Here is a 27584-nt window from a genome sequence, read left to right on the forward strand (position 1 = left end):
TTAGTTGGTTCATGGCATCCAGGTGTCCTCAGAAACATCATTGCTTTCAGTTTGCATAGCTTGGCAGCTTGTGCTATCTGGGTGACACACACATAAGAGTAATTCCCTGAATGGTCTCCCAACTTCATTTTACATCTCTTAGCCATGCTCACTCCCTTTTGTTTTTTCTCCTTTCTCAAAACCTAAACCAATGCAAGCATGATATTGGAGAGAAAAAAGCCTGTAGTCTGAGGGAGAATCACGTCAGATTGTCCGGGTGCTCAAGTGAGCCACTCCAACATAGCATTATATATATAAGATGTCACAGCCCAAGAGAACTTTGCCAGTCAAAAGACCAAAGAAGATGCCAAGCATTTTCTGAAACATGAACTTTATTTAGGGCTTACTCACAGGGAGGCAGAAATCAGCAGAAATTAAATGGTTTTTTTCTCACCAGGCAGGTACTGCTTTTGCAGGGAAGTTGGCCACACAATTGAAAGAGGACAGCAAGCCAGTTAAAAGGGTTTAAGACAAAAACATCCCTAAGGGTGGGGGGGGGGGGGCATCCTGTGATGGGGGTGGTGCAGGAAGGAAAGAATTACAGGATGGGGCTTTGTAAATAACTGCAAGAGTGATAACACTTGGGGGCCAGGAAGCAGGTAGACTAGATTAACATTCTTGCTCCTTTGTGAGATCAAGAATTTCTCACCTCCTGCTTACTTTCTGTTTAAAGTTAAAATTTACCCTTTTTCTCTTTACTGGCTTACAAAGATGATAGGTTAAACATTAGGTGCCTAAGTCATTCAGACTGCTGTGCACCAAGGTCTGCAGGCCTGTTTTGTTCAGGCTAGGGGCTGCCACACAAGGCTAAAGAAGTTCCAGCAGTTAACAACTTATGAAGTGTACTTGTGCACCTCATCAGTTTTGAGATAATACTTTATTCAGCAAGGCTACCGAGGGAGGGAAGGCACAGAACACTCAGGCATAAACACATTCCCCATTCATCATCTGCAGCCTCCCAGGGCTAATTAAGCCCAGCATCAGGGTGTTTTGAATTTAGAGCTGCAGAACCAGAGCAAGGAACACAGACCCAGATGTTGCTGTGACCCCTGCTAACAGACGCTCCAACAACCTACATGGCCTGTGCTTAATATTCCACATTTTAAAAGTGAATTTTCTAAACATCAAAAAAATTGAATTAATCATGTGAGATAAAATTATTTGAAGTGATTCATTTGTGCTTTGATTTCTAAAAAAAAAAACAAGTATAGGGAGAAAGTTACATTATTGTTCAATTATTTGGATAAACTGAGATCTGACATTTGCACTTAAAAGCACTCAGTAACTCTCACGTGAATTGAGGGCAGCATGACAATCTTGGTAACAAGGGTATCATAATTAGGCATTCAATTTTCCAGACTGGTTTTGTGAAATTTTATGCCTCCTTCAACCATGTTTCAAGTTAACATCAATATGTTTGCATATGCCTGGGTTGCTCTACTTCTCTCCCTTTACCCAGGGTGTTCTGTACACTGTGATTGACAGCTGCAGTGATTAAAACATGAGAGAATGATATAATCACTTGGATAGTGGTGCAAAACAAAGCAGTGAAAATAGAAAAGGGATTGGCTAAAGCGAAGCTTTTGAAACCATTAAGAATAGTAGTGGGGGCAGGAAAAGTAGTCAAAGTGAAAGAAGAGAGAACACTGACAGAAACTTTTCACGTCTCCCCATCCCTCCACGACTAAGCCCTGTTCCCAAAGGGTCTTGCCTGTTTTGTTCCCTGGTGTATCACCAGCACGTAGCAATAGCTGGTACTTAGTAAGTATTTAATAAACAAATGAAGTAGAGAGCAAAAGTAGCACAGAGAAAGCAATATTTGAAGATTAGAGGACCAATATAACTAGGGAAATGTTGCTAAAGAAGTTAGGTTGATAATATAGGCAATACCCAGTTATTCCTAAAGTTGATATTTATTAAATTGGGGGATGTTATACTACAAAGTAAAATACAATAACAGCACATGTATAGAACATTTTATTAGCAAGAGCCAAAAGTAGCAGTGCTGCAAAACAGAAATACAAATGTTTAAATTGATAACATTAGAAGTTGCCTAACAATAATTTCAAAACACGTGTTTTATTTTGTTGTTCAGCCCTCATTGATTGGAAATTTTTTAAGGACAGCTTTAGGATGTCATTCATCTTTGTTTCCAGGTAGTACAGAGTATCAGATTCAGAGTAGGTATGCATTCATCCGTTTAATTGAACTAAATCCTGAGAAACTTTCTCAGCAAACAGACATCCTGCCAGTTCAAACAAAGCCTGTCCTAACATCTGAAAGAAAGAATGCCTGTGCTGTTACTTTTGTTAAATCTTCTGTAAGACAGGAAAGGTTAGGACATACATCCTCCAGGTTTAAAATACCAGAGTATTGACACTAATCTGACTTTTTTAGTGCTTTCCTTTATATAATCCCATCACTTAGTGTATGCACCACAAATCTACCTTGTCAGATAACTTGTTGCCACCCACTGCCTGTCAGTTTCTCATAGAAGTAAGGATTGTGGCTGAGTCAGAGAAAGAGCATGTACACCTCTGATGATTCCATCAATTGATTGAGAAAAACCCCACAGAGCACAGCTTCCATGCAATGAGACAGACTTGTTCTGCAGTTCCTTGGACTACAATTTGATTTGTGTTGAAAAGTTTTAGCTATATGAACCAACTGAGACTGGGGGAATGCTATGCAGGCAGTACAGGCAGATATAAATATTTTAAATAAAATGGTAAAAATGGGAGGTAAGATAATATATAGAATCATGAGAACTTAAAGTGCTCTAATCCTTTCATTTCAAAGATAAGTAAACAAATCCAAAGAGATTCTGACCTAATTAGTATTACAAGGATAAGAAGTGGTTAAAAAAAAAAAAAAAAAAAATGAGACTATAAGTTAGAAATACTGTATTTTATGTGCTATGTTAAAAAGATTATCTCCAGTAAATTAATGATTTTCAAACTAGACCCTTCAGAGGTCCAGGGCTTTCCACTATGGTAGAAACTAGTTGCATGTGGCTATTGAAATTGAAATTAAAATTAATTAAAATTAAAGGAAACTGAAAATTCAGTTCCTCAGTCACACTAGCCAAATTTCATGTGCTCAATAACCATTTGTAGCTAGAAGCTAAGTTTTGGATGTTGAAGATATAGAAATTTTCTATCATTGAAGAAAGTTTGGATGCAAAGTTTAAGAGCTGATTTGCCTGTGGCCACCGCTTTGGTTTCCATACTCTGACATCAAATTAAGTATTTCTACCTATATCCTCTCACCTAACATATTCAACTTGCATGTAAAATTTCTCTTAAGAAAATAATAAAACATGGTTTAAAAAATGATGTAAATATCACAGCAACTCCTTGATTTTGTTTCTATTCCCCCCAAGGTAGTTCATATTATTGCTTATAAATTATCTATCCTGTGTCAGTTGGTTCTTTATTCTATATTGCTTATGAAATTGCCTATAGACTTTTCACACACACACACACACACACACACACACACACACACACTAGTTTATTCATAGCAACACTCATTCCCAGGGTTACATCACAAAATAAAAATCTGCAAGTCCGAGTCATAAATCAAGGTTCCGTAACTGGCAAATATATAGTTTATTCACCACATCCAATAAAAATTGACATTATAAATGTATTGCTCCATTTAAATAAAAATTCAATTTTAAAAATCTTTTTATTTGGAAATGATTACAAATTCATGGAAGTTGCAAGTTTATATACAGTTTCCATGCACCCTTCACCCATCCTCCACTATGTTAACATCGAGCATAACACTGAATTTATTCTGATTTCACCAGTGTGCGTTCACTCTTGTGTATGTGTGCATGGTATCTGTGTACCATTTTATCACATGTTAAGCTGCATGTAACCACTGTCACAATCAATGTACTTCACTCTATCATCATCACAGGCTTCCCTCATTCTATCCTTTTATAACCACATACATTTCACACACACATACCCACACACCCACACACACACACATGCATACTCTGGCCCCCTACTAGTTGGCTCTCCATCTCTATAATTACATTATTTCATAAATGTTATATAAGTGTAATCATGCAATATGTATCCTTTTGTGATTTTTTTTCCCCTCAGCATAATTTTCTTGAACTTTACCCAAGTTGCTGTGTGAATCAATAGTCTGTTCCTTTTTATTGCTGAGGAATATTCTATGACACAGATGTACCATATTTTGTTTAATCATTGTGCCAGTTTGAATGTATTATGTCCCCCAAAACACCATGTTCTTTGATGCATTCTTGTGGGGGCAGATGTATTAGTGTTGGTTAAGTTGAAACCTGCCTATTGGTTCAGTGTTTTCATGGAGATGTGACTCAGTCAACTGTGGGTGAGACCTTTCATTGGATTATTTTCATAGAGGTGTTGTCCCACCTATTCAGGATGGGTCTCTATTGGATCACTGGAGTACTTTAAAAAAGAGCCCCATAGGCCCAGATGCAGCTGCAGCTTACTGAGACATTTTGGAGAATGCAACTTGGGAGCAAGCAGATGCCTAGAAAGGAATGTCCTGAGAGAAAGCCATTTTGAAAGCAGAACTCCAGAGCAGATGCCAGCCACGTGCCTTCCAAGCTAACAGAGGTTTTCCAGACGCCAATGGCCATCCCTCAGTGAAGGTACCCTATTGTTGATGCCTTACCTTGGACACTTTACAGCCTTAAGACTGTAATTTTGTAACCAAATAAAATCCCTTTATAAAAGCCAATCCATTTCTAGTGTTTTGCAAAATGACAGCATTAGCAAACCAGAGCAATCATTCACTCACTGAAGGACACTTAAGAAGTTTCCAGGTTGTAGCAATTATGAATAAAGCTGTTGTGAACATTCATGTACACTTTTCTTCACACAAATAAGCTTTGATTCTTTGAGACATACACTCAAAAGCACACTTCCTTGGTTATATGTTAAGTCCATTTTTAGTTTTAATGACTGTCTGTTATGTACTTATTACGTGCCAAGCCCCATTCTGGTTGTGACATAAACCAAACAGACAAACCCTCCTGGCCTCAAATAGGTTACACTGTGCACATGCTAGAGAGTTTGAAGCAGGTTGTAAAAATACATAAATAATCATATAACATTTTAGATGACTAAAAATTATGGAAACAAATAAAGCAGGAAGAGTGGATAGGCAAATCTGGAGGTTGATCTAATTTTATATAGGATAGCCAGGAAGACCTCAGTGGTGAGCAAACACCTGAAGAAGGTGAAGGAAAAATCATGATGATATCTGGAGAATATGCATTCCAAGTGAAAGAAAAAAGAGCCAAGTCCAAAGTCCGGAATAAGGCTGGTCTAAACAAGAAAATTCAAGGATGCTACTATGACTTGAGAGGAATGAGTGTAGTGGAGGGTGCTATGAGAAGATCAAGTGATCAGAGAACTCATGGAGTGTTACATCATGTAGCATCATATGGACAATTTTAAGGGGGTTCCACAATCAAAGAGACAAGCCAGAAGACCAAAGGGTAGCTTCTTCCTGCACTGCTCATAAAGCTGTAGTTTCACTTCAAAAGTAAGAGGTAATTGATCCTGTTCCAGGTTCCAGAGAAGTGTCTCAGATATTTTGCCCAGGGCGAGAGGCAGGCAAGAATGGAGCAGCAGAGCTATTTTCAGAGGAACTGACATTATTAGAAACAGAGTGTGAGGAAATTCAAGCATGACGGTGCTAATAAAAGCAATAGATTTTTTATGGTAATCAATTAAGATCAGGCTGGTAGCTCCATGAGAGCAACAAGCTAAATCAAAGACTAGGTAATTTACCAGAGTTAATCAGGAAAACATAGCTTCAAAAACAAACTTCAAAGACAGACCTCAAAACTATTCCTATATAGGTGTCAAATTTAATTGAAGCAGACTGAAGAGCAATTTCATCTCCAGGGAACTGTTGAAAATCATAGCAGAATCATACAATTATTAGTGGAGCCTATAGGTTGGTATGATGCTACCAGAGGCAGACAGTTTAACACAGAGATCTGGCAAAGAATTAGGGCAAACACCCTCTCCTATAGATTCCTTATTAGTCTTCTATTGCTCCTATGACACATTTCCACAAAATTAGCTGTCTGAAACAGCACTGAAATATTATCATCCAGTTCTGAAGGTCAGAAGTTGGACATGGATCTCACTGGACCAAAAAAGATGACAGTGGACCTGAATTCATTTCTGGAGACTCTAGGGGGAAATCTATTTCCTGGACTTTTTAACTTCTCAAGCATACCTGCTTTTCCTGCTTCATGGCCTCCTTCTATCCTCATAGTCAGAAACTTAGACTCTCTGATTATTCTTCCATTGTCACATTTCTCTCTGACCACAGCCCAGAAAGGTTGTCTACTTTCAATGGCTCATGTGATTAGATTTTGCTCATTCACATAATCTAGGTTAATCTCTCATTGCAAGTTCCTTGAACTTAATCACACCCTCAAAGTCCCTTGTGCCATGTGAGGTAAGCTTTTCACAACTTGAGAGGATTAGGAATTGGACATTTTGGGAGGCCATTAATCTGCCTACCACATATCACATGTACTATGTATACAGTAACTACTATGCTTCTACCACCATCAGATAGCACTTTCAACTTTTCTCCAGAACTAAGTCACATGGTGACGTATAACTGAAAGCTGTGTTGGCAAATGTTGCCAACTAAATATTTTGGATTTTATAACAATAGAAGAAGTATAGCATGGAAAAAATTTTGGAGAAAATCTTCAACCCAACATCAGTCCTTACTCAGTATAAATTATATGTGTTTGAGGGATTTTTTGAAAATATTACTTTTAAATAAAAGAAATACATGGAAGTAGGATATTAGAAATTTCAGAAAAACGTAAGTTAAGTTATATATTTTTCTCATCTGTCCCTATACTGTTGTCATCACTTTCCATATATATATTTGCAGACATATAAACATATACATACAGAAGATTGATTATAGATTGATGATAGTTTATATAGATGGATGGATGATAGATAGATAAATAGAGTCTTAGTCTGCCAAGGTTGCTATTACAAATGTCACACACTGGTTGGCTTAAACAATGGGTATTTATTGTCTTGCCGGTGGGGAGGCTAGAAGTCCAAAATCAGGGTACCCACAGGCCATGTAATCTCCAAAGTATACAGTGTTCTGGTGGTGACTTGCTGACAATCAATATCTTCCTTCATCTGTCTCCTTAGGTATCCTCCTGTGGCTTCTGTTTCCATGTCTAAAATTCTTTTGCTTATAAGGATACTGGTTATATTGGATTAAGTCCTTATTTTTTTAAGTATCTTTCTATTGGAATTCTTCTGTTTCCTGTATCTTTACCTTAATTATATCTACAGATGTCCTTTAAAACATTATGTGATTTTACCAAAATTTCACAAGTCCTCTATAGAGAGAGACAACATCATTTCAGGGTGTTTTGTTTGTTCTTTTATGTCTCTTTTTTTTAAGTTTGTTATTGCAAATAATGTGATTAAATACATTTTATTCATATACTGGCATACTTTTACAAATATGCAATATATTTAGCATAAATGCCCCAAAATGGAATGTTTGGATAAAAAATATATACACATTTAAATGTTTGACTGATATTTCCAAATTGCCATCTGAAATGATTGTAATAGCACTATAGAAACAGTATTGAAGAGAGCTTCTTTCTCTTCATCATTGCCAACACTGAGCCTGTGGAAAATTTTATTGTATTGATTTGTTTTGCATTGTTTAAGTTATGAGTGAAGGTAGAAATATTTTCAATAGCTCAGAGACTGAACTCAAAGCTCAGATTTTTATGTTATATAACAAATCACCACAGAGTTAGAGCCTTCAAACATTATCTCACAGTTTCTGTGGGTCAAAAGCCTGGGCACAATGTATCCAAATTGCTCGAATTTGGATTAAGATGGGAAGGTAGTCCCTGTAGGAGGAGACTGGGGGGGGGGGGAGGTTACCAAGCAATAAAGGCCTTCCATACATAATCTCAAAAAGGCTTAGCATGTGGGGCTTACGTGGGACCCTGCGAATTTTGAGTAGTGCAGTTGGTAAAAGTTTAAGTCAAGGTAACTGAGTTTGAGTCCTTAACTTGGTTAGATGCATTTTAATTATGCCATTCATTCATTCTACCTTGCCTGATGATTGATATGGAGTATGTAGTTGCCAATGTATACCTAAGGCTTGAGACCCTTGTTGTGTAATTTGAGAAATAAAGGCTGGGCCATTGTCTGATTGTATGGACATAGGGAGGCCAAATCTAGGAATTATGCTTTGTAATAAAACAATATTTACTTCAGAAGCTTTTTCTGAGGTGGTGAGGAAGGCTTCAACCCATCCTGAAAAAGTGTCTACTAAGACCAAAAGGTATTTAAACTTTTTATTGGGTGGAAGGTTGGTAAAGTCAATTTACCAATCTTGTCTGGGGATTTGTTCCCTTGTCTGGTGAAAAGGATAAGGGGCTGGTTTGAGGTTGCCTTGAGGGGTGGAGCACTGACAGGTAGTGCATATTTTTGTAATGTGTTGGAGCTCTGAGTAAAGGCTAGGATGATTTAAGGTTTGGGATAAAAGGGAAGTTAGTGGTTTAGCACCGATATTGAACTGGTTAGCAGATCAGTTAAAATTTTCGTGCATGTTGTTGTGGTAAGACTACCTTATCATTTGTGTAAAACCATCCCTCATTAAGGGTGGTGTCAAGCTGTGCTAGATCTGTTTGCTCTATGGTGGAATAAGCAGGAGCTGGGGTAGGCACTACTAGAAGCTGATTAGAGGTTTGGGCTTGTCTTTTTGCTTCTCTATCTGCTTTGTTGTTGCCTATTGAAATGGGGTCTTCCCCACCCTGATGACCCTTACAGTGAATAACTGCCACCTGGGTGGGGATTTGTGCTGCCTCGAGGAGTTTAAGGATAAGAGTTTTATTAATAATCGGAAAATTTTTTGAAATAAGATACTCTCTCTCTTTCCATATAGCTAAACATGAATGGATAATATGGACAACATATTTAGAATCTGTATAAATGTTAGTGGGGGCACCTGCTGCTAATTTTAGGGCTCAAATGAGGGCTGTAAGTTCTGCTTGCTAGGAGGTGGTGCCAGGGGGTGAATGTCCGGACTCAATTATTTCTGGAGCAGATACTATGGCATGTCCAGCTAGTTTAGAAGAATCTTTAAAAGCACTGCCATCAATAAACCAGGTGTTGGCTGGTGTAGGTAGAGGAGAATCGTTTATGTTGGAAAAAGGGTGGAGAAAATGATCTATAGTTTCTGCACAGTCATGTTTAAGTTTCTGGTGCTTTGAGGGTGTAAGGAATTTTGCTGGGTTAGGAGTAGTAGATGCATAGGATATTGTAACTAGGGGATTATAAAGGAGCTGTGAATGTAAAGATTGAATACAAGAGGGAGAAGCACTAGAGATAGTTTGGGAGGTTAAGAGAGAAGGGAGGTTATGAGAAGAAAGAACAGACAACTGAGCGTAAGGCACGAGTTTAAGAGATTCCTGTATGAGTAAAGCTGCAGAGGCTAATACTTTAAGACAGAGTGGCCATCCTAGAAAAGGAGGATCTAAGGCTTTAGAGAAATAAACAATTACATGAGCATCTGGCCCGCTTGTTGGGGCTAATACTCCAAGAGCAGAGCTGTCCTTTGTATCTACATACAGTGTAAAAGGCTTGTTAGGGTTAGGAAGGGTTAAGGCGGGGGCTTGTGTGAGTGCTGTTTTGAGCTGTTTAAATGAGTGTTTGATAGTCGAAGGATTATCTAGTGGGTCTTGGAGGCTTCCTGCAGTAGGCTGATATAGGCATTTAGTTATAAGTCCAAAATTGGGGATCCAGTTTTGGAAGAAATTGGCTAAACCGAGGAAGGAAAGAAGTTCTTGTTTGGTTTGGGGGAGGGGTACATTTAAAATTGTTTCTTTGTGCTGAGTGGTAATGCCCTTTTTGTTGGGGGAGAAGGAAAATCCTAAGTAAGTGACTTGAGGCTTGGAAAATTGCCTTTTATCTTTGGAAACCTTATATCCCTTTTGTTGTAAATGGGAACACACAGGATGACTGTGTATTCTTGTGATAAGGCTTCAGAGGAGCTGCATAGCAGGAGGTTGTCCACATACTGAAGCAGATTACTGGGATGTAAATTTAGTGTTTGTAAGTCAGAGCGCTGGGCCTGTCCAAAGAGATGTGGGCTGTCTCTAAAGCCTTGTGTCAAGACTGTCCATGTTAATTGCTTAGAGGTTCTGGTAAAAGAGTCTGTCCAGGTAAAAACAAACAGGTTTTGAGAGTTAGGGTGAAGTGAAATGGTAAAGAAAGCATCTTTAAGGTCTAAGACTGTATAGTGTGTAGTATTTGGGGGAATTTGAGAGAGTATTGAATACGCATTAGGAACCATAGGAGTAATAGATATTGTAGCTTCATTAATTATTCTAAGATCTTGGACCAGCCGGTAAGTGCTGTTTGTTTTTTTTACTGCTAAGATAGGCGTATTGGCTGGGGAGGCTGCTTCTCTAAGGAGCCCGGAGGTTAATGGTCTTTCAATTATGGGTTTTAGGCCCATAAGGGCTTGGGGGGTGAGGTGATATTGCAGTTTATTTGGGTATTTTCCAGGTTCCCTAAGAGAAACTTGGATAGGCTTATGATGCTTAGCAACAGAGGGTCCCATACTTGGGGGTCAGCTTTTTTTAGCCAGGATGGCAGAGTTACTTCCTCGGGGGAAGAGAGTGTTTCCTCTACTGATAGGAGCAGGACAGCTTGAGGCAATTTGTTAGCATACTTTATCTCTGATAATTGAATTGTTGCTTTAAGTTTTCTTAGAATATCTCAACCTAATAAAGGTGTGGGGCAACTAGGAATTATTAGGAAGCTATGAGAGAAGTTATAATTTTCTATGCTGCATGCTAAGGGTAATGTTCTGAGGGGGACTGAGCATTGGCCTGTGATGTCTACAACTGAAATAGAGGTGGGAACAAGCTGCCCCGAGTGCTCAGGCAGGACTGAGTGTGTTGTGCCCATGTCCAAAACAAAAGAAATGGGCTTACCTGCCCCCTTTAAGGTTACCCTGGGTTCCGTGGCGGTGATGGTCACCATTGGGTCAGTGTTGGAGCCCAGGCCCCGTCAGTCTTTGCATCCAGTCCAAGGAGATTACTTAGTTCCAGAGCTGGTGGTGCCTGTTCAGGAAGAGATGGCTGCCTGAACCCCCTGTAAAAGGCCGAGGGACAGTCAGCCTTCCAGCGACCTGTTTGATGTCACCGTGGGCAAGGGCCTGGCGGTGGTCCTTGCAGATTTGGAATTATTTGCTGAGTGCATTGTTTGGCCCAGGGGCCTGTTTTGCCTCAACGAAAGCATGGGCGGAGAGGCACTTTTTCACTCTCTAGATTTTTACTACCACGGTTGAACCTGGGCTGCCTCAAGGCATTGGCAAGGAGTAAGTAACGGGCATCATCTCTTTCCTGCTGGACCTTTTCTCGAGCCACTTCCCTTTCTTCTTTTTCCCTTTCCTTTTGTTTTTCTTTTTCTTCTTTTTCCTCTTGTTTATTGTTATATACCTTAAAGGCTGCTTTCATGAGCTCCTGCTGGGGTGCTTGAGGACCTTGCTCTAGTTTTTGAAGTTTTCTATGAGTATCTGAGGCTGATTGAGTAATAAAATGAGTATGGAGAAAAGTGCTCCTTCTCATGTAGAAGGATCAATGTTGGTATATTTTAGGATAACCTCATTGAGGTGGTTTAAAAAGGTGGTGGGGTTTTCATTAGCTTCTTGAGTAATTTCAGAAATTTTATCACAGTTAACAGCTTTAAAACCTGCCTGTCTCATTCCTTCAATAATGCAAGTAAGGAAATGTTGCATTTTTCTTTTGTCGGGGGACTGATCTTGGTAGTTCCAGTTTGGGCCTGCTGTGGGAACAGCATTTGTTCCTTGCAGGCCAGAGAGAGAAGCTGGGTTTTCTGCAAAAAGTTTATCTGCATGGGCTGTGGCTGCAGCCCAAATATGATCTTTTTCTTTGGGGATTGTGGTGGATGTTATAAAAATATAAACATCTTGATAAGTTAAGTCATAGGATTGGGTTAAATACTTAAATTCTTTTGTAAATTTGGCTGGATCAGCTGAGAAAGACCTGAGCTGTTGTTTGATTTGGCCTATGTCTGAAAGGGAGAAGGGAACATGAACTTTTATTATGCTCTTGTGTCCTGCTACTTCTGGTAAAGGAGACAGACCCTTTGCTGGGGGTTCTATTATAAGTGCCGGACCATGGTATTGAGTGAAAGGAGGTGAAAAAGGTTGGGGAGTTTGAGTGGAGTTTGAGAGAGGGGGACAAAGGTGGATGGTAGGGCGGGAGAGGACTTATTAGGGTCAGGGATAGGTTCAAAAGAGGGACAAGGGAGAAGGGAAGGGGAAGAGGTTGGAGAGAAATTTGAGGTTGGGGAGCACTTACTGGCGGATGTGCTGGGAAGGGAAGAGGCAGAGGATGAAGGAAGGGAAGCTGGAGGGCTGGAAGGGGAAGAGGTTGAGGAAGAGGGTAGGGGAGCTAAGGGGGCTGGAGAAGGTTGAGGAAGTGGAGTATAGTTGGGAGGGGAAAGGTCTGCAGTGTCAAAGGAACAGAAATTATTTAAAGACTCTTCAAGATTAGAGGGTGTTATGATTCTTTTAGAGGGGGGTGTGGAGGATTTGGGAGGCTTCTCATGAAGGAGGAGGATTTGATAAGAGGCAACAGAGTGGCACAGAGAAGGCTGAGATCGGAGAGTCCAGAAAGCTTGGGAGTAAGGGGCTTCAGACCATTTGCCATTGTGCCAAATAAAATTATCAAGTTCAGTGAGGATTTGCCAATCAAAAGTGCCATTTTCTGGCCAACATTTTTGTTGTTCTAAGGGATACTGTGGCCAAATTGTATAACAGAAGTGGATGAGTTTTTTGCTTTTATTTCCCCTTCTAATTGAAGCTTACTAAGATTACAGATTAAACATCTGAGGGGAGTAGATTTAGGAGGAAATTCAGTTTCGGAGGCACTAAAAAGTGACTGTTTATTGCCCATGATTATTTGAGAAATTTGAGAGGCTTGTGGTTTGTTAGGAAACTTTGCTCATCAGAGGCTTACGGAGATCACCCGTGGGAGACTCACAGTTCCCTGCTCCTTTAGAGGCTTATGGTCTCCCTGGATGAGGCTGACACAAATTGGGGCTATGCTCGTCGGAGGCTTACGGAGATCACCCATGAGATGCTCACGGTCCCCTTGTTCCTTTAGAGGCTTACAGAGGCCACCCAAAATGTTGCTCAAGTGAGACTAATGGCCCAGATCCGTATGACCCATCGCAACAACAAAGCAGGCATCCCCGGTTTGTTATTGGGGGGTCAGGAAGTGCGTGCAGTCTTTCGCCCAAAGCGTCCCCTGGGTTACTTTGACTGCTGCAATGGGGAAAGACAATCACAGAGCATCAGAGAGTTTTGACTGAGCACTCAGGTATTCCTAGGCTTACAAAGCTGGGTGCCACATTAAAGTGGGCCGACGCACCACGCTGTGGTGGGCTGGGGTGTCCACGGGACACCGAACAAAACTCCCAAGGTGGGATCTGGGCAGAAAGACATCACTTACCTACCTAAGGCCGAATTAGTTGTAGATATTTGAGAGCCATGAGGGTGAGCCAGCATCACATCAAGGTGGTCTGAGTTGATCGACTCAAGCCACTGAATGCATGGAAACCTGAACGGCTGTAGTTTGGGGAATGGAGTTGACTGGAAGGCTACCCTGTTGCCCCGAGGGTTTGGAAAACTCAAAACTCAGTCAGTCCTCTGAATGGGATTGACTGAGAGGCTGTCCTGTTGCCCTCTAAGGAGCTGGAGACTCAAACCTCAGTCAAAACTCTGTCCCAGGCTTTTGGCACCAAATGTTAGGTCTGGAGCCATACAGGAATCCACACAATGCAGCAAGTCAAAGTATAGAGTTCATTCAGAGGAAGAAAGTGGGTGGGAGCCAACAGGCGAGAAAGAAAGAAAATGGCTCCAGCTCTCTATCTGAGAGCAGCATTTTTTAAAGGAGAAAAGCCCATGTTGGGATGGGAGGGTGTCGGGGGAGAAGGGTGCCTGCTGAGTGCATTCTGTGCCTTGATTGGGTGAGTGCCTATCAATTTCTGGGCTGATAGGTTGCTAGGGTTCTAACATATTATTCTTCTTAGAAAAGCAGCTGCGTTATCTATCTAGGGAGAGCAGGCGTCTTTGGTTGTTCATCTTATGGACATATCTGACCTTGCCTTTACCTGCCTTTTGGGGTTGGGGTGCCACTGTGGCTGGAACAGCCTTGAACAGCCTTCATTCTTTAGTTTATGGGGCTACTGTTTTCTGTGAGATAAGCTGCGGGGCCCCCTGGGTTAGAAACTCCTTCTACATGTTAGCTTCTTTCTTTCTTTTTCTTTCTTTCTTTCTTTTTTTTTTTTTTTTTTGGTCTTTAGGCCTGTAGTATTTCCCTGTTGCTCTCAGCTTCATTCTGCACTTGTGGTTTCACCTTTTGAGTCATCCTTTCTATTTAAGAAAAAAAGTAGCTGTGCTTGAGGCTGAGTAGTTTTATTAACCTCATTCCTGCCGGCAGAACTTTGGAGATTCAACAGCCTCTTTCATTTTGTATCTCACTCTCACTTTCAGTCCAAGCTGACAATGTTTATGCTGAAATAACCTTCTCAAAAACTGTGTTCATCTTAAGTGGATTTCACTGGGTCTCACTTGATCAGACAAGAGTCACGTCTATAAATCTTTTCAAGAACATCCCTTCTCTGTGTTTGTCTCCTGCTGCTATGGCTGAAGGACAATGCCCTTAACCTTCTTGGACATACTCTGCTTTAGTAGAAAGGGTCTGTGAGACACGACCTCAGTCCCTCGAAAGGCACTCTATGTGACTGAATCCACTGACGTTTCAAACTCACGGGTTTAGCAATGATTTTGAAGTCACATCCTCAGCTTTCTCTCTTTGCCAACTTTCAGAAGAAATTTTTAGTAGCTTTTGACATCTGGAAAGGATTAACATTTTAAAAATCATCCAGCCTTGGTTACTTTTCTTTAACAGTTCTTCTCTCAATTCACCTCTCTCTTCTCACATTTTATTATTAGCAGCAAGAAGAAACCAGGCTGTATGTTCAACAGTTTGTTTGGACCCAAGGCAGGCTAGAACAGGGACCTGAGGGGAAAGAGAGAATACCAGGCAGAAGTCTTTGAACAAGGACTGCTAATCAAGTTCAGGAGGGCCTGCCTGGGTCTACCCACATGCACAAAACACTGACCCCACAGAAACACACAATTTACCACCAGGGAGAAAAGGCAGAGAAGGAGAAAGAGCCCTGAACAAGGAGGGGGAGTAAGTAAAGCTAAGCAATAAAAGCAGATTGCGCCACAGCACGGTCCTCTCCCCTCTGTTTTCTTGTGAGAGCCCCCGCATGTCCTTCTCACATGCATACTCAATAAACTTTCTACCTGCTTGCTCGATCTGTGCTGTGCCCTCAAATTCTTTCTTGCCATATGGCCAAGAACCTAGGAACTCAGTAACAGACCTATACTTAAATATACCCAGTTTCACCCTTTTGAGTTCTACTTTTACCATCACTGTAGGAGAAAATGTCACTAAGTTCTCTGCCACTAAATACCAAGAAAAACTCTTTCTCTAGTTTCAAATAGCACATTTTTTCACTTTTTTTTTTTTTTTTTTAGGCATCCACTGGCAGCATCCTTAAAGTCCAGATTTCTGCTAACAATCTGTTCAAGGTGATTTGGGCTTCATCTGTCATGCTAGCCAAAATTCTTCCAGCCTGGTTCCACTGCCACTCCCACAATTGTTGGTACTTAGTACAGCTGCAGCCCACTTCCTGAAACCAGGATATGTATTAGTTTTCTGTTATCTAACAGATTTCCACAAATTTAGCAGCTTAGAATCAAGCACATTTATTTTCTCACAGTTTCTGTCGGTCAGGAGTGCATCTTAACTGGGTTCTCTGCAAGGCTGCGGTCAATACTGCAGCAGAGTCAAGTTTTCATCTAGACGCTTAACTGGGGAAGGGTCTGCTACTATGCTTGCCCTGGTTATTGACAGAATTCATTTTCATGTGATTGTAGTATTTGTAGCAGCTTGTTACCTCAAGTCAAGCAATGGAGTGAGAGAAAGACTCTAGAGCAAGTTGGCTACCAAGTTGGAGTTTAACATAATTTAATAATGGGAATGACATTTTATCATCTTTGCAAAACTCTTTTCACTAGAAGCAAGGCACTGGTCTCTCCCACACTCAGAGGAGGGAATTATAGAAGAGAGTGAAAACTGGGAGATAGGGAGCAGGAGGGCAGGAGGGCCACAGAAAAAGTCTGCAAAATACACCAATTTTATGTCTTTATTTTTATTTTTTTCCAAACTTATTGTTTCTTTCCTATTCCTTTTCTATTGTTATTGCTTTCTTATTTATTTATTTTATATCATTCGAAACTAAGGAAAATAGCTCTTTGTTATGTGTTACAGATACTTTACAGATTGTAAATCTCTTTATTTTGTTTTTGATGCATACATCTTTTTATTTTGTTTTTGATGTCCTGTCCCCAAGAAATTTATGTGATTAAATGTATTATTCTTTTCCTTTGTGGTTTTTTTTTTTTTTGGCTTTCTTTGAAATATCGAGTATTAGTCTGGGTGATTTAACTGGTGAAACAACCTCAAGTCTCAGTCTGTTAAGACAATAAAAGTTTATTGCTTATACATTATATTCAAATGCAGGTGGCAATGGAGGCTCTGCTCCATGTTCAATTTAATACCCAAGACTCTGTACTTTTGTGATGCTTCACTCTTCATTATGTAGCCTCCAGGTTGCCACAGAATGGGAAGAGAATCTGGAGACATGTGGTCCTCAAAGTGGTCGCATCTCCTCTATATATTCCATGGACGAGAAGATTTCCAGCCACTCTTACAGCAGTAAGGAGTCTTTTCTTCTACCTTCTTTTACCTGCCATGTATTTTTAATTGTCTCTTGAGGGTGAGAACGTTTGCTACCCTTTTTTCAGAGGTAGACAGGATTTGCTTTTACTCTCCTAGAAACAATGGACTTGCCTATTCGCTGAGGGTGAGGCAAATGTCTGCCCTCACTTCAGTTGCTTAAGGTCTTTGCTTCTTAGAGCACAAAAATAAGGTGAAGGAGTCAGGGCCTGTCTCCCAGCTGTGCTCATCACCTGTGCCATGATCCCACCAAGGAAGCTGTCTCTGGCCTCCTGCCCTGCCTCCAATATTTTGTGTGAGTCATGGTGGAAGCGTGTGGAAAAGATCTTGAGAATGAGTGCCAACTCCCCAGTTGTTTAAGGCCCCCAAACCTACACTTGTCCTTTAAGACTTTTTCATTTTTACATAGGCCACTTTTCTCCTGTGTTCTGCTACAAGTGACATAGTGGTACCTCATTGGAAATTGGTATTCTTGGTGAACTTGCAAACCCAGCTATCTGATAGATTTTTTTTTTTCTTATTACTAGGGTGGAGATAGCTTTCTTTATAGCTTCTACATCCTAAGCACATCAGAATATCCACATTGTATTTGAAGTATTTCATTACTGAATAGGCAATCTGTAGATTGTGCATACCCCAATTTCAATTTTTTCTTTGTGTTGTTTGTGAGTACTGGCTTAAATATATATGCTTGTTTATTTTTTCATTTATGTGCATTACTTCCAAGTGACTGACATTTTATTATTTTAGTTTATTTCAATTAACAGAGATTTTTTTCTATACTATTCCTTCTTTGTAAATTTGTATTTGTAATTGATTTAAAATATACATTAGTAATTGTGTAAAATTATCATGGAATTGATTTTACATATGCATATCCCTATATATTTTTATTAGATCTTAGTATTTTAGTAGCACATTATTCATAGCCTATAAAAATTTAACACATCCTTAATTTAATTAATTGAATTAATTCTCAGAGTCAAGATCCACTACTATTGTGTTTATTGATTTCTCCTTATCTCTCTGTAGTTTATATTTTTACATATTTAGTTGTTTATAGTATATGTTGCAAAAATAGTATAACAATTATATCCTCATTATAGATTGTAAACATTATCATTATAAAGCACACTGTGGATGGGTGTGTAGATAACAGATTCTGTGATACAGAATCACTCTACAACTTATATCAGGGTATTATATATTAATGTATTTTTAAAAATCAATCATGTTCCATACTTAATAAGCACTCCAGATACCTATAGTATATGACTGAATATTAAAACCCAATTCTCTAATACTCACAGATATGCTTATATTTTAGTATATGCCCAAATTAAAACAAATACAAATGCAGTGAGGTGTTTAATAACTGAATACCTAAAACTGCATGGCGTAGTATAGATTTGAACAAAAATAGACAAAATAAAATGGTGTCATATTTTATAACAGTCTGATTTTAAAAGCTATATAAAATTAACATATTATGTGTTAGTATTCTTAGTCTAATCAATTTATTTACTCTTTTCCTCTTACATACACTATTTTCTCAATAGACAATTAATATATCCAAATTATGTTGGTTGATCTTGAGAAAGTGATGGATAATACTTTATTCACAAGATCAAATGTGTTGACTATTTTGTTATTCTTTGTTAATAGTTCTGAAAAAAGTACAGAAAATTGACTTAGAAGTAGCAAAACTGGTTCAAAAGTAGATAGGTAAACATGGGCACAGTAGAGTAATTCAAAGATTATCTATTTTTATTAATTATAAATGCTCATGTATGTAGAGTTTCTGCTTTTATTATAATCAATTCATTTGGTCTTTGTAGCTTTGAACAAGTTTATTAATTATAAAGGAACATTATAATTTCACACAAAAAAGCAAAATAATTTATATACCTGAAAGATATGGGCATTTTTCTAATTGAAATACCAATATATTCTTCTACAGTGAGGTAATTTTGATTTTTCTTTAAGGAGTTGCAAGATGTGTATAAGAAAATCTTTCAAAACTTCTATCAAATGTTAAAAAAGAAAATGTATAGTGTTTTAGAGTGTAGTTTTTCAATTACAGCCAAATTATACTACTTAAACTTTTAGAGACTTGAAGATAAGTCCCAAAACTTTGAAAATTTTGTTTTTATTTAACTCTAGAAGACAAAGAACAACTTCTAAAACATTTCCCCTCCAGCAACTATAAATTACTGTAAAATGGCTGTGTAGCACTCATTAAATACCATGGAGGCAGGTAAACTTTGAGGACTAACGCTAAAAAGCTAAGGGTTCTTCCCTTTCCCAATAGGACTGTGTAATTCAATAAATATGATCAAACAAACGAACAAAAAACAAAACAAAATCCTCCTCTTATGCTCTGGCTAAAACTTATTCTTCCAGAAAGGTGGGAAAAGTTACCTTAAGACAGCAGACAAGAATTTTTATGGCATGACTTTCAGAGCATATTTTGCCTATGAGGTTTCCTGAAAGCAGTATATGGAAGAAGAATGAAAGTGGACCTTTGATAGATGCTGCCTTCGTTTTCTTAACCCAAACGGTAGACATGAATAAATGGTAGACATGAACACAAGTGACATTAGAAGTGGCCCCTTTTGAGTTCATAAGCTTGTTGCATTGGGTTGAACATTTTCATTTTATGTTAGAGCTGTACTGGTTTCTATGAATAGCAATATTGCTCTTCAAATTTTTCTCACTTGAAAAATCTGCATAATGTGATAAGTTGTCAGATATGATTAAACATATTAAACATAGTGTTTCTGCCTGGAAAACCTTAAGTGGTGAATGTAAAATCCGGGAGAATTATTTTGTAAAAGAAAACTTTCTCTGAAGAACTTTTGAGTGGGAGTCTGAAAGGTGATAAGGTTATAAATTGGAAAACTAAAAAAAAAAAAATAATAAAAGAGTTTCAGCTTTGCATAGGCATAATTAAATTGAAGGTGGCAATGACTCCTGATGGTGGTTTGTCTACACTTCTGAAGTGCCCCAGTGACACATCTCTAGGAGTATATTTCTTTTCCCTCTATTTTCACAGGATTTGTGTTTACCTAAAACTTAATTCTCTCACCCAAATGTGGTTCTTTTTCATGGCTTTCTTATTTCTATCAATGGTGTCTGATTTGAGAGCCAACATTTTTATCACTTCTAATGAACCACACTTATTTAGCTGCCATCTCAGATATGGTTCTTTAACACTTCCTAATTGCCATGTTTCAAGGACCCTGAACTTGCATTTTAAAAATTATCTTCCTCCAATTCCCCTTTTCTTCAGTAAAATCTTCATTCCATGGGGAAAATAATGAATTTTTAAGGTGTAGTTCTCCACTGGCATTTCTCTTTGAAAAAGTTATGGCAGCTCCCTATTGTCTACATTAATCCCAACTTTTTAAACTGGTTTTAATCTCCACTTCCCTCCCTCCAAAATCTCACCATACCCTACTTTTCTTGGCTTTATAGATGTTTCCTTCCTTATATAAATCTTATACTTTTTCCAAAGGGTTTTGCTCAATCACCCCCATGATATTCCCATTTTTCCTTTCACATTTTCACTCATTTTTTGCTGTGCATTGTTATCCCTTCAACTGATGAGGCTCATTATTTTCTATGTATTTTTATTAGACTGTGTATAGAAAATGCTGGTTTATACACAAGTTTTTGAAAATGCCCTACATGTTATCTCAAACTGTAACTTCTTCTCTATCACTGATGAAAAAATATCTATTTCAAAAAATTATAATCTTACATCTGCTTTTAGAGAGTCAGTAATGTCAGTATTTTAACTATTACAATGTTAAAAGTAAAGTGGCTCAGTATTTGTTATGTCAATAGTGTATGAATGTAGAAAGAAAAGCATTTTCCCTTGAGTTTACTTTTGATAGTCTATTCTGGTACTTATTCCCATAATACAGAAGAAAGGATTATAAAGAAATAAACACTTTAGAAAGGATATATGCTTTGCTTTAAACATTGGATAATGAAGATATATTACAATTTAGATTTGGTGTAAAAGATAAAACTGAATTCTCTCGCCTTACTCGATTTTCCTTTACTTGTCCTCTACCTCTACTATTTTCGAAATAGTAAAGACCACTAGACTATATTTGAACCATTGGTAGGAGAAAATAAAAAACAAAAACAAAATACTAAACTCTGGCATGAACATTAAAACATGGAACTCTCACAGGTTATAATGAAAGAGTTTTATTCTCCTTTTGTCAAGCAATTTCTACAGACAGAACATCTACATGGTGTAAGCTACCAAAGAAGGATGTATGAGACAGACTTACATTAAATCATTGTCACAGGTATTTTATATGAGTCATGTTCACAAGGGAAAAATTGCTAAAAAGGAAATCAGATTCAGTAGCTGGAAACATAAGTTGATTTTCATTGTTTATTAAATCTATCTCCCATAATGTTTCCTCAAGCTAAGAAAAAGTCTACTGTATCACACAGCTCAAGATGCTATATACACATAAGATATTACATACTATAAAATTTCAGGTTTCTAAGTGGTTTTACACAATTTAAACTGGAATAAAATTTGTATTTAAAAAAGATCTTATATTGGATTGCCTTTAGTAAATGGAGGTCATTACAACGGACAGCTTTATTTTTAGCAACATAAAAACAAAAATAAAAAAAAAAGTTTCTCAGAACATGAAATTTATTACTTTAAGCCTGGATAATTATCTGCTTAATTGAATAACCCAGCCCTCTAGTTTTAATCGACTCAACTGGTGTTTTCTTTTACTTTTAGAAAAAAACAAAAAAGGCCATAATAATTTTTATTTCTATGCTATGTCTCAAATAAGAGGATTAGTTAGGTTATAAGCTATAGCACACAGCGAAAAGATCATTTAAGGATTATGTAGAACTGGAATAGAAGTCTTAGAAAAATTATTAAGGAATGAAGTTCTTTAATAGGTCATATTTAACTAGCAAAGGCAATGGAAAATACATCTTTATCACTACTGTGGGGCTATCCCCTTATTTCAAACATCTATTATTAATTCGCCTAAACCATTAAACCATGTTAGTTCTCTTGCCAGATTTTTCTCCCTGGTTTCAATTTCCTTATACGTGGTTTATTCTAAGCAGACACAAGTGATGCTTCTTTTTAGTACTGAGATTTCCTGATGATGCAACCCTGGGGTATATGAAAAGAAAGAATCAATTCTGCTAATAATAAAGTAAATATTTGTAAGCATTTGACATCCCAGAAAAACCTGCATTAAAAATGTAATGCACTCTGGTGATAGACAGCAAACTGAGTAGAGAAAACACCACAAACATTTGTACCATAATTATTTTTCCTCCCATCATCCCCATTTTCCGTAGCATGCTGCAGATTATGCTGTAAATGTCAAATAGAGTTTGTCACTTGTATGCAACCTAAGGCCAATTTATGCCTTTAAATGGCATTTCATTGAGGGTTAAACAAATAACTGAAGGCAGAATTTGGTACAAGAGATGTCAAAATTTTCTCTTTTAATGACAAGCAATTTATAGTTAGAGGGTATTGGGTATGCAGCTTCTAGTCCTCTATTTCCTCATGTGACATTACCTTCAAGGCACAAAAGATTATAAACAGTGGATAGGACCAACTATTTAGAGTTAAGCATTTTAAGGTTCCACAACACCTTTTATTTCTAATTTAAGCATACCAAAAGGATGGAGAAAAAAATTACTAACCTACCCTCGAAATGGTGCTTAAGTCATCTGAAATTCCCTGCAGTTATTTATTTTAAATATTTAAAATCCTATTTTATTGGTTTAAAACATAACTAAAGATTTGATTGTTGTGATCAGTGCAGTTTCTTGTTAAATATTGTGTTTAATATTTTTAATCAATCCATATTACTAAATGTGCATGTCTGTGCCAAACAACAATCATTCTAACTTATTTGGGCCAACTAAATAACTTATGTTTGACTAGGATATAAACTTTAAAAGTTAAGCTGTAAATTCAAATAATAGATTAAGTGCAATGGACTGTAAAACTTTTAATTCAATAATTATCTAATAGGGCTTCTAGGCATCTCCAACCCAAATGACTGTATTTCCTTTCTCGACTTCAGTGATCTCACAATTTAACTTATTGAGTCGTCCATCTAGTATAAAGAGCGAGTTTTTGGAAGGTGTCATCAGATATTGACCAAACAAGCCGCTGTCCTGGATTTGCCTGTTCTTCTGGTTCCAAGGCCATTCTTCTGCCTTGAGTGGTTCCTTAAGGCTCTTTAACATCTTAACATTCCCAGAGGAGAGCTCCACAAATAGTACATCAGTTTGCATACTTGAACTACCATAGATATTGTATTGGTGAGCTTCCGTAAAGGATGGTTGAAATGCCACATCAGATATGTGCAAATTTGTGTGAATATCAAAAGCCTCCTGTATTTCTCCTCTGATGGAAATGTACTGCACCCACACAAGACCTTTCACATCATTAATGCTGACAAGATAGTGCCCGTCAGGGGAGACATACGGCGTGCCTGTTACATCACCGTTGAATCCAATGACTGAGTCGGTGACACCGTCCACTATGAGCTGTGGTGGGATTGCTCCAGTGCTGTCAGGTTTGCAGCCAATAAAGTAGTATCCTCCCAGGTGTGTATAAGCCAGTGATTGAGGAATGCACTTGTACTCCCTCAAGTTAATTGTCTTGATGTAAGACATGGTTTCAAGGTCAATTTTTTGTAGTGCAGCTTCATCTTTATGAAGTATAAATCCAAACCTGAAAAGATGAAAACCAATGTTAAGACAGGAAACTATAGAATGATTACTATAAGCAAATGCATTGTGGAAAGGTGGAAAAGGTGGAAAGTCAAAGGAGTAATTCTTAGGTTGTGCTACAATATAGCTCACAAGAGAGAACTGAAGTTGAAATTGTATTGCTCTCCTCTTTTCTCTAAGTCATTCTTTCATTACTTCCAAACAATTATAACTCATGGTATAGAAACCAGAATAATTAAAAGTAATTTATCTAGTTCACTGAAGTGACATGTTTTGCTTTTAACATGGAAGGAAAACAAAGTAAACACTATTATATAGGTTTCTAAATCATGTGATAATGAATAAACTTAGTTAACTGCTACTAAACCTAGCAAGGATAAAAGGATAAAAGGCTTGAATATCTATGTCACTCAGTTCATTTACTTTTCATATTATCTTAAGACTATCAAATTAGTGACACCATGTTTAGATAACTACCCAAATCTTTCTCATTTTAATTTGCATCAAAGGATTACCTTAATAATTGCAGACTTTTTATTGACATAGAACTATTAGGGTATTTGTTATATTTTAAAATCACCTTGAAAACTACTTAATAATTTTATCTTTTATTTTATTATTAATTTTACACATAAATTACATTTTTTGATCTAGCCATGCTATATTGTTACCATTTTTAATCATATGTCTGCTTTGCCTTGGCTGTCTTACATTGAACATGAATAATTTTCAGGATTTTTAATAATTTTCTATTAAAGCCAAGTTAAAAATAAACATTTGGGTTTTTAACTTTATTTTATTGGACTCTAATTACTTCAGTAGTTGTCCTAAATACTGGCTGCAAATTATCAAAAGTCCCTGTGGAAAGTATAAATATAATTTTATTTACAAAGTATAAATATATTTTGAAACCTTGACCTATTGTATCATTGGTTTCATAGCAAAAATAAGTAAATCAAATAAGAAAAAATGAGAGAGGCACTACTGAACAAAATTAACTCCAAATTAGATATTGGTCAATAGAACTGTGAAGAACTTTTTTTATGATTTAGGTTGACAATATTGATTAAAGCACCTCCAAATATTTCCAAAGGCTCCATAAATATAAGGGTCAGAGACAAATTGTTCCATCTACTGTGCTCATAAATGAAAATATAAAATGGCCTTATTGTGGGTGTTAAGAGACAAAGCAAAGCAAACCAAAGAAACAAAAACCCGTAAAGAGGGCCAGTTGTTTAATTTATTTGTGCAATTCATTTTCAACATGCTAATTATCACATAATGATTTATTTACATAAAAAATGAACTTTTCCACACATATGGCAGAAATGCAGTGCATTCAGGGTAATATCTTCTTAAAAATTCAAACATAAGTGTATGTCAAGCTCAAAATATAAATAGACTCATACCTTTAATATCATAGAGAAAAATGGATGTTCTAAAAATCCATCTTGCATTGTAATTGTGGAAGGCAGGGAAGTGCAAAAGCACAGATATTTTACTAAAATGGACACAAATGATTTAAGACTAGATTGTCATACATGGGTGATTTATAGTATGCTCAAAAAGTATAACTTTCCATTTTATTGTATTACATATCTCTAGGAAACAATATGATAATTTTAGCTATATTTGGACATTTGTGAAGATATTTTGGGTTGTCATTATAGAGATTTCCATATAAAATAGTAACTGCATTTTCAGCTACTCCTTTAAAGATCGTTTACAAACATTTATTGAACAACTACTACTGATACAAGGCACTGGAATATATTGGAGAATGCTATAACATTTCTTGCCTTCAATGAGTTTAGAAATCTTAAGTGATAAAAAATTCAAAACTGGCAATGATTAATGCTTAAGTACCACACTTTTGGGGCTGTATATTAACATTTGTTTTCTGCTGTACTTTTACCTATTTATTACTTTTTCACAGATATCATTGAGATGGCATAAAATAATAATTTTGGAATAATAATTTTAGTGCATCTCAAATTAACATCCACCATTTCTGGCTTATTTCCTGCATCTTTTTCTTTTCCTATGTCCTTAGCACTGTGTTTATGTTCTTTTGGTAAATACAGCTCATACAATTATTCTGGATATAATTTTAGTTCTGATTATAATGATGGGAAGAAATTGTTCATATTGTTAATAATCACTTTAAAATATTCCTTTAAAAATATAATGCTTGATTCAGAAACATATTATTGGTTTTAAATACAATTTGAAAACCAAGGAATAAAAAAATAAAACAACTAAAACTATCAACTGAGTCCATTGTTCATATGTGTCAGCATCAAAAGTATCAAAAAATCATAAGTATCACTATCAGACTTGTTTTAATAATTAATTCCATCCAACGTAAAGGAGTGCTTTTCCATTGATGGAAATCATTAGGGATACTATAGGTGTGTCAATGTAAATACTTACAACTGTGTCTGGTATTATTTATGGAATTATGATGACAGGTATTGGTCTTTTTTTTCTGTTACACAGTGGTAGTTGCTTTTGAATGCTAATACAGAAGAATGAGAAAAGCTCTCTCTAACTAGTCCTGAACAATTAATCTGATACTAAAGAATGCACTCAAGCTTTCTGAAATACAATCCAGCCCCTTTCAGAGGTAATAAAAAATAAAAAAATAAAAAAGGTCCAGTTAAAACTACAGAAGCTCCATAAGGAGAGATAAAATTGCTAAAATTACATCTATTTTGGCATCCACACTGTCTGCTCCTTTAGGACTAGAGATCTAGTTATATAAGCAGATGCGTGAGAATGCCTTCAATTTTTCACCACTGATTTATTGGGTAGGAAATGGTGTCTCTAATTCAAAATTTCCCTCTAGACAGATTGATATTCAGAAGTCTCCCACTGTTCATTAGTCTCTGATTAATATTTACAAGGCTCTCAACTTTCACGCCTGCTTAGTGTAATAAAATCCTGCAGAGTACTGAGCCTAACATAGTTTGTCTAGTATTTATCAGAATGTGTATAGGATTTCTCATGTCATGAGAAATGAGAGAGTTAACACTTATTCTTGAGATAAATTATTTTACTAAGAAATTAATGCTATTAGAAAAATGTGGCCTCTATGCATGGTATTGTGTGGGCTTCTTAGATTTGGTGAAAAGGGTCAGAGTAATTTTTTTCTTTCCCAAATTACTTTCTTTTTCTGAATGTCAAATCCTTGCAGCATATTATAGAGTTTATAAAAAGGTTCAACTTTCATGGTTGTTTTTATGCTGTAAGGTGAGGTCCTGAAATGATTCATATACAGAGAACTAGTTGTTTTGGATGAAGTCAGGACTTTCAGTACAGACCAACTTAGTTTCATGGTTCAGTTTTCAATATGATAGAGATGTGACCTTATATAAAGTTCTTAACTTCTATGGGTTTCAATTTTCTCATCAGCAGAAAGAGGGTAAAAGTATTACCTTGCTATGAGGATGAGAGTTAATGTGTATATATTAGTGGGCATATAGTAGCCTCTCAATAAATAGAAATTATCACATTATACCTTAAGTTGCATCATTTTCCCACTATGAATTACAAAACATATTTCCTACAGGATAACAGGTTATTAAAATAATTCATGAATGGAGAAAACCAAAGTCAAATAATTATCAATTCTTTGTGGTTAGTATCCCTACAATGTTAAAAATAAGCCTATATTATATATAGTGTTACTCGAGTGGTGCTAATTTTTCCTATTCACAAATCCCAGAGTGATCACGTTTAACAACAGAAATTCAAGTTCTCTTTTCTTACTTTCACATGTACTAACAGTACCTATGTCTACTACTCCACACCTGACCCAATCACTGAAACTCTCACA

The 27584-nt window shown here is 37.1% G+C and overlaps 1 protein-coding gene and 1 long non-coding RNA gene across 4 annotated transcripts in view; one reads left to right on the forward strand and one right to left on the reverse strand.

The window, feature by feature from the left end:
• Positions 1-10312: 10312 nt before the first annotated feature.
• Positions 10313-25756, forward strand: LOC119529985. Of its 2 annotated transcripts, none has more exons than XR_005215987.1 (4): positions 10313-10488; positions 15727-15780; positions 16857-16969; positions 23092-25756. It is a non-coding gene; the product is annotated as an uncharacterized LOC119529985 (long non-coding RNA). The 2 variants fall into 2 exon arrangements; XR_005215986.1 differs by lacking the exon at positions 10313-10488 and adding an exon at positions 11119-11466.
• The window catches only part of FSTL5 (follistatin like 5), an 838269-nt gene continuing 833171 nt past the window's right edge, over positions 22487-27584 (reverse strand). For both annotated transcript variants that reach the window (XM_037830939.1, XM_037830938.1), the window contains one exon: positions 22487-23747. In XM_037830939.1, the coding sequence (XP_037686867.1) occupies positions 23045-23747 (703 nt within the window). In that variant the 3' untranslated portion in view covers positions 22487-23044. The remainder of the gene's footprint in view (positions 23748-27584) is intronic.

This window comes from Choloepus didactylus, chromosome 3 (genome assembly GCF_015220235.1).
Source record: "Choloepus didactylus isolate mChoDid1 chromosome 3, mChoDid1.pri, whole genome shotgun sequence".
Classification (NCBI taxonomy): Eukaryota; Metazoa; Chordata; class Mammalia; order Pilosa; family Megalonychidae; genus Choloepus; species Choloepus didactylus.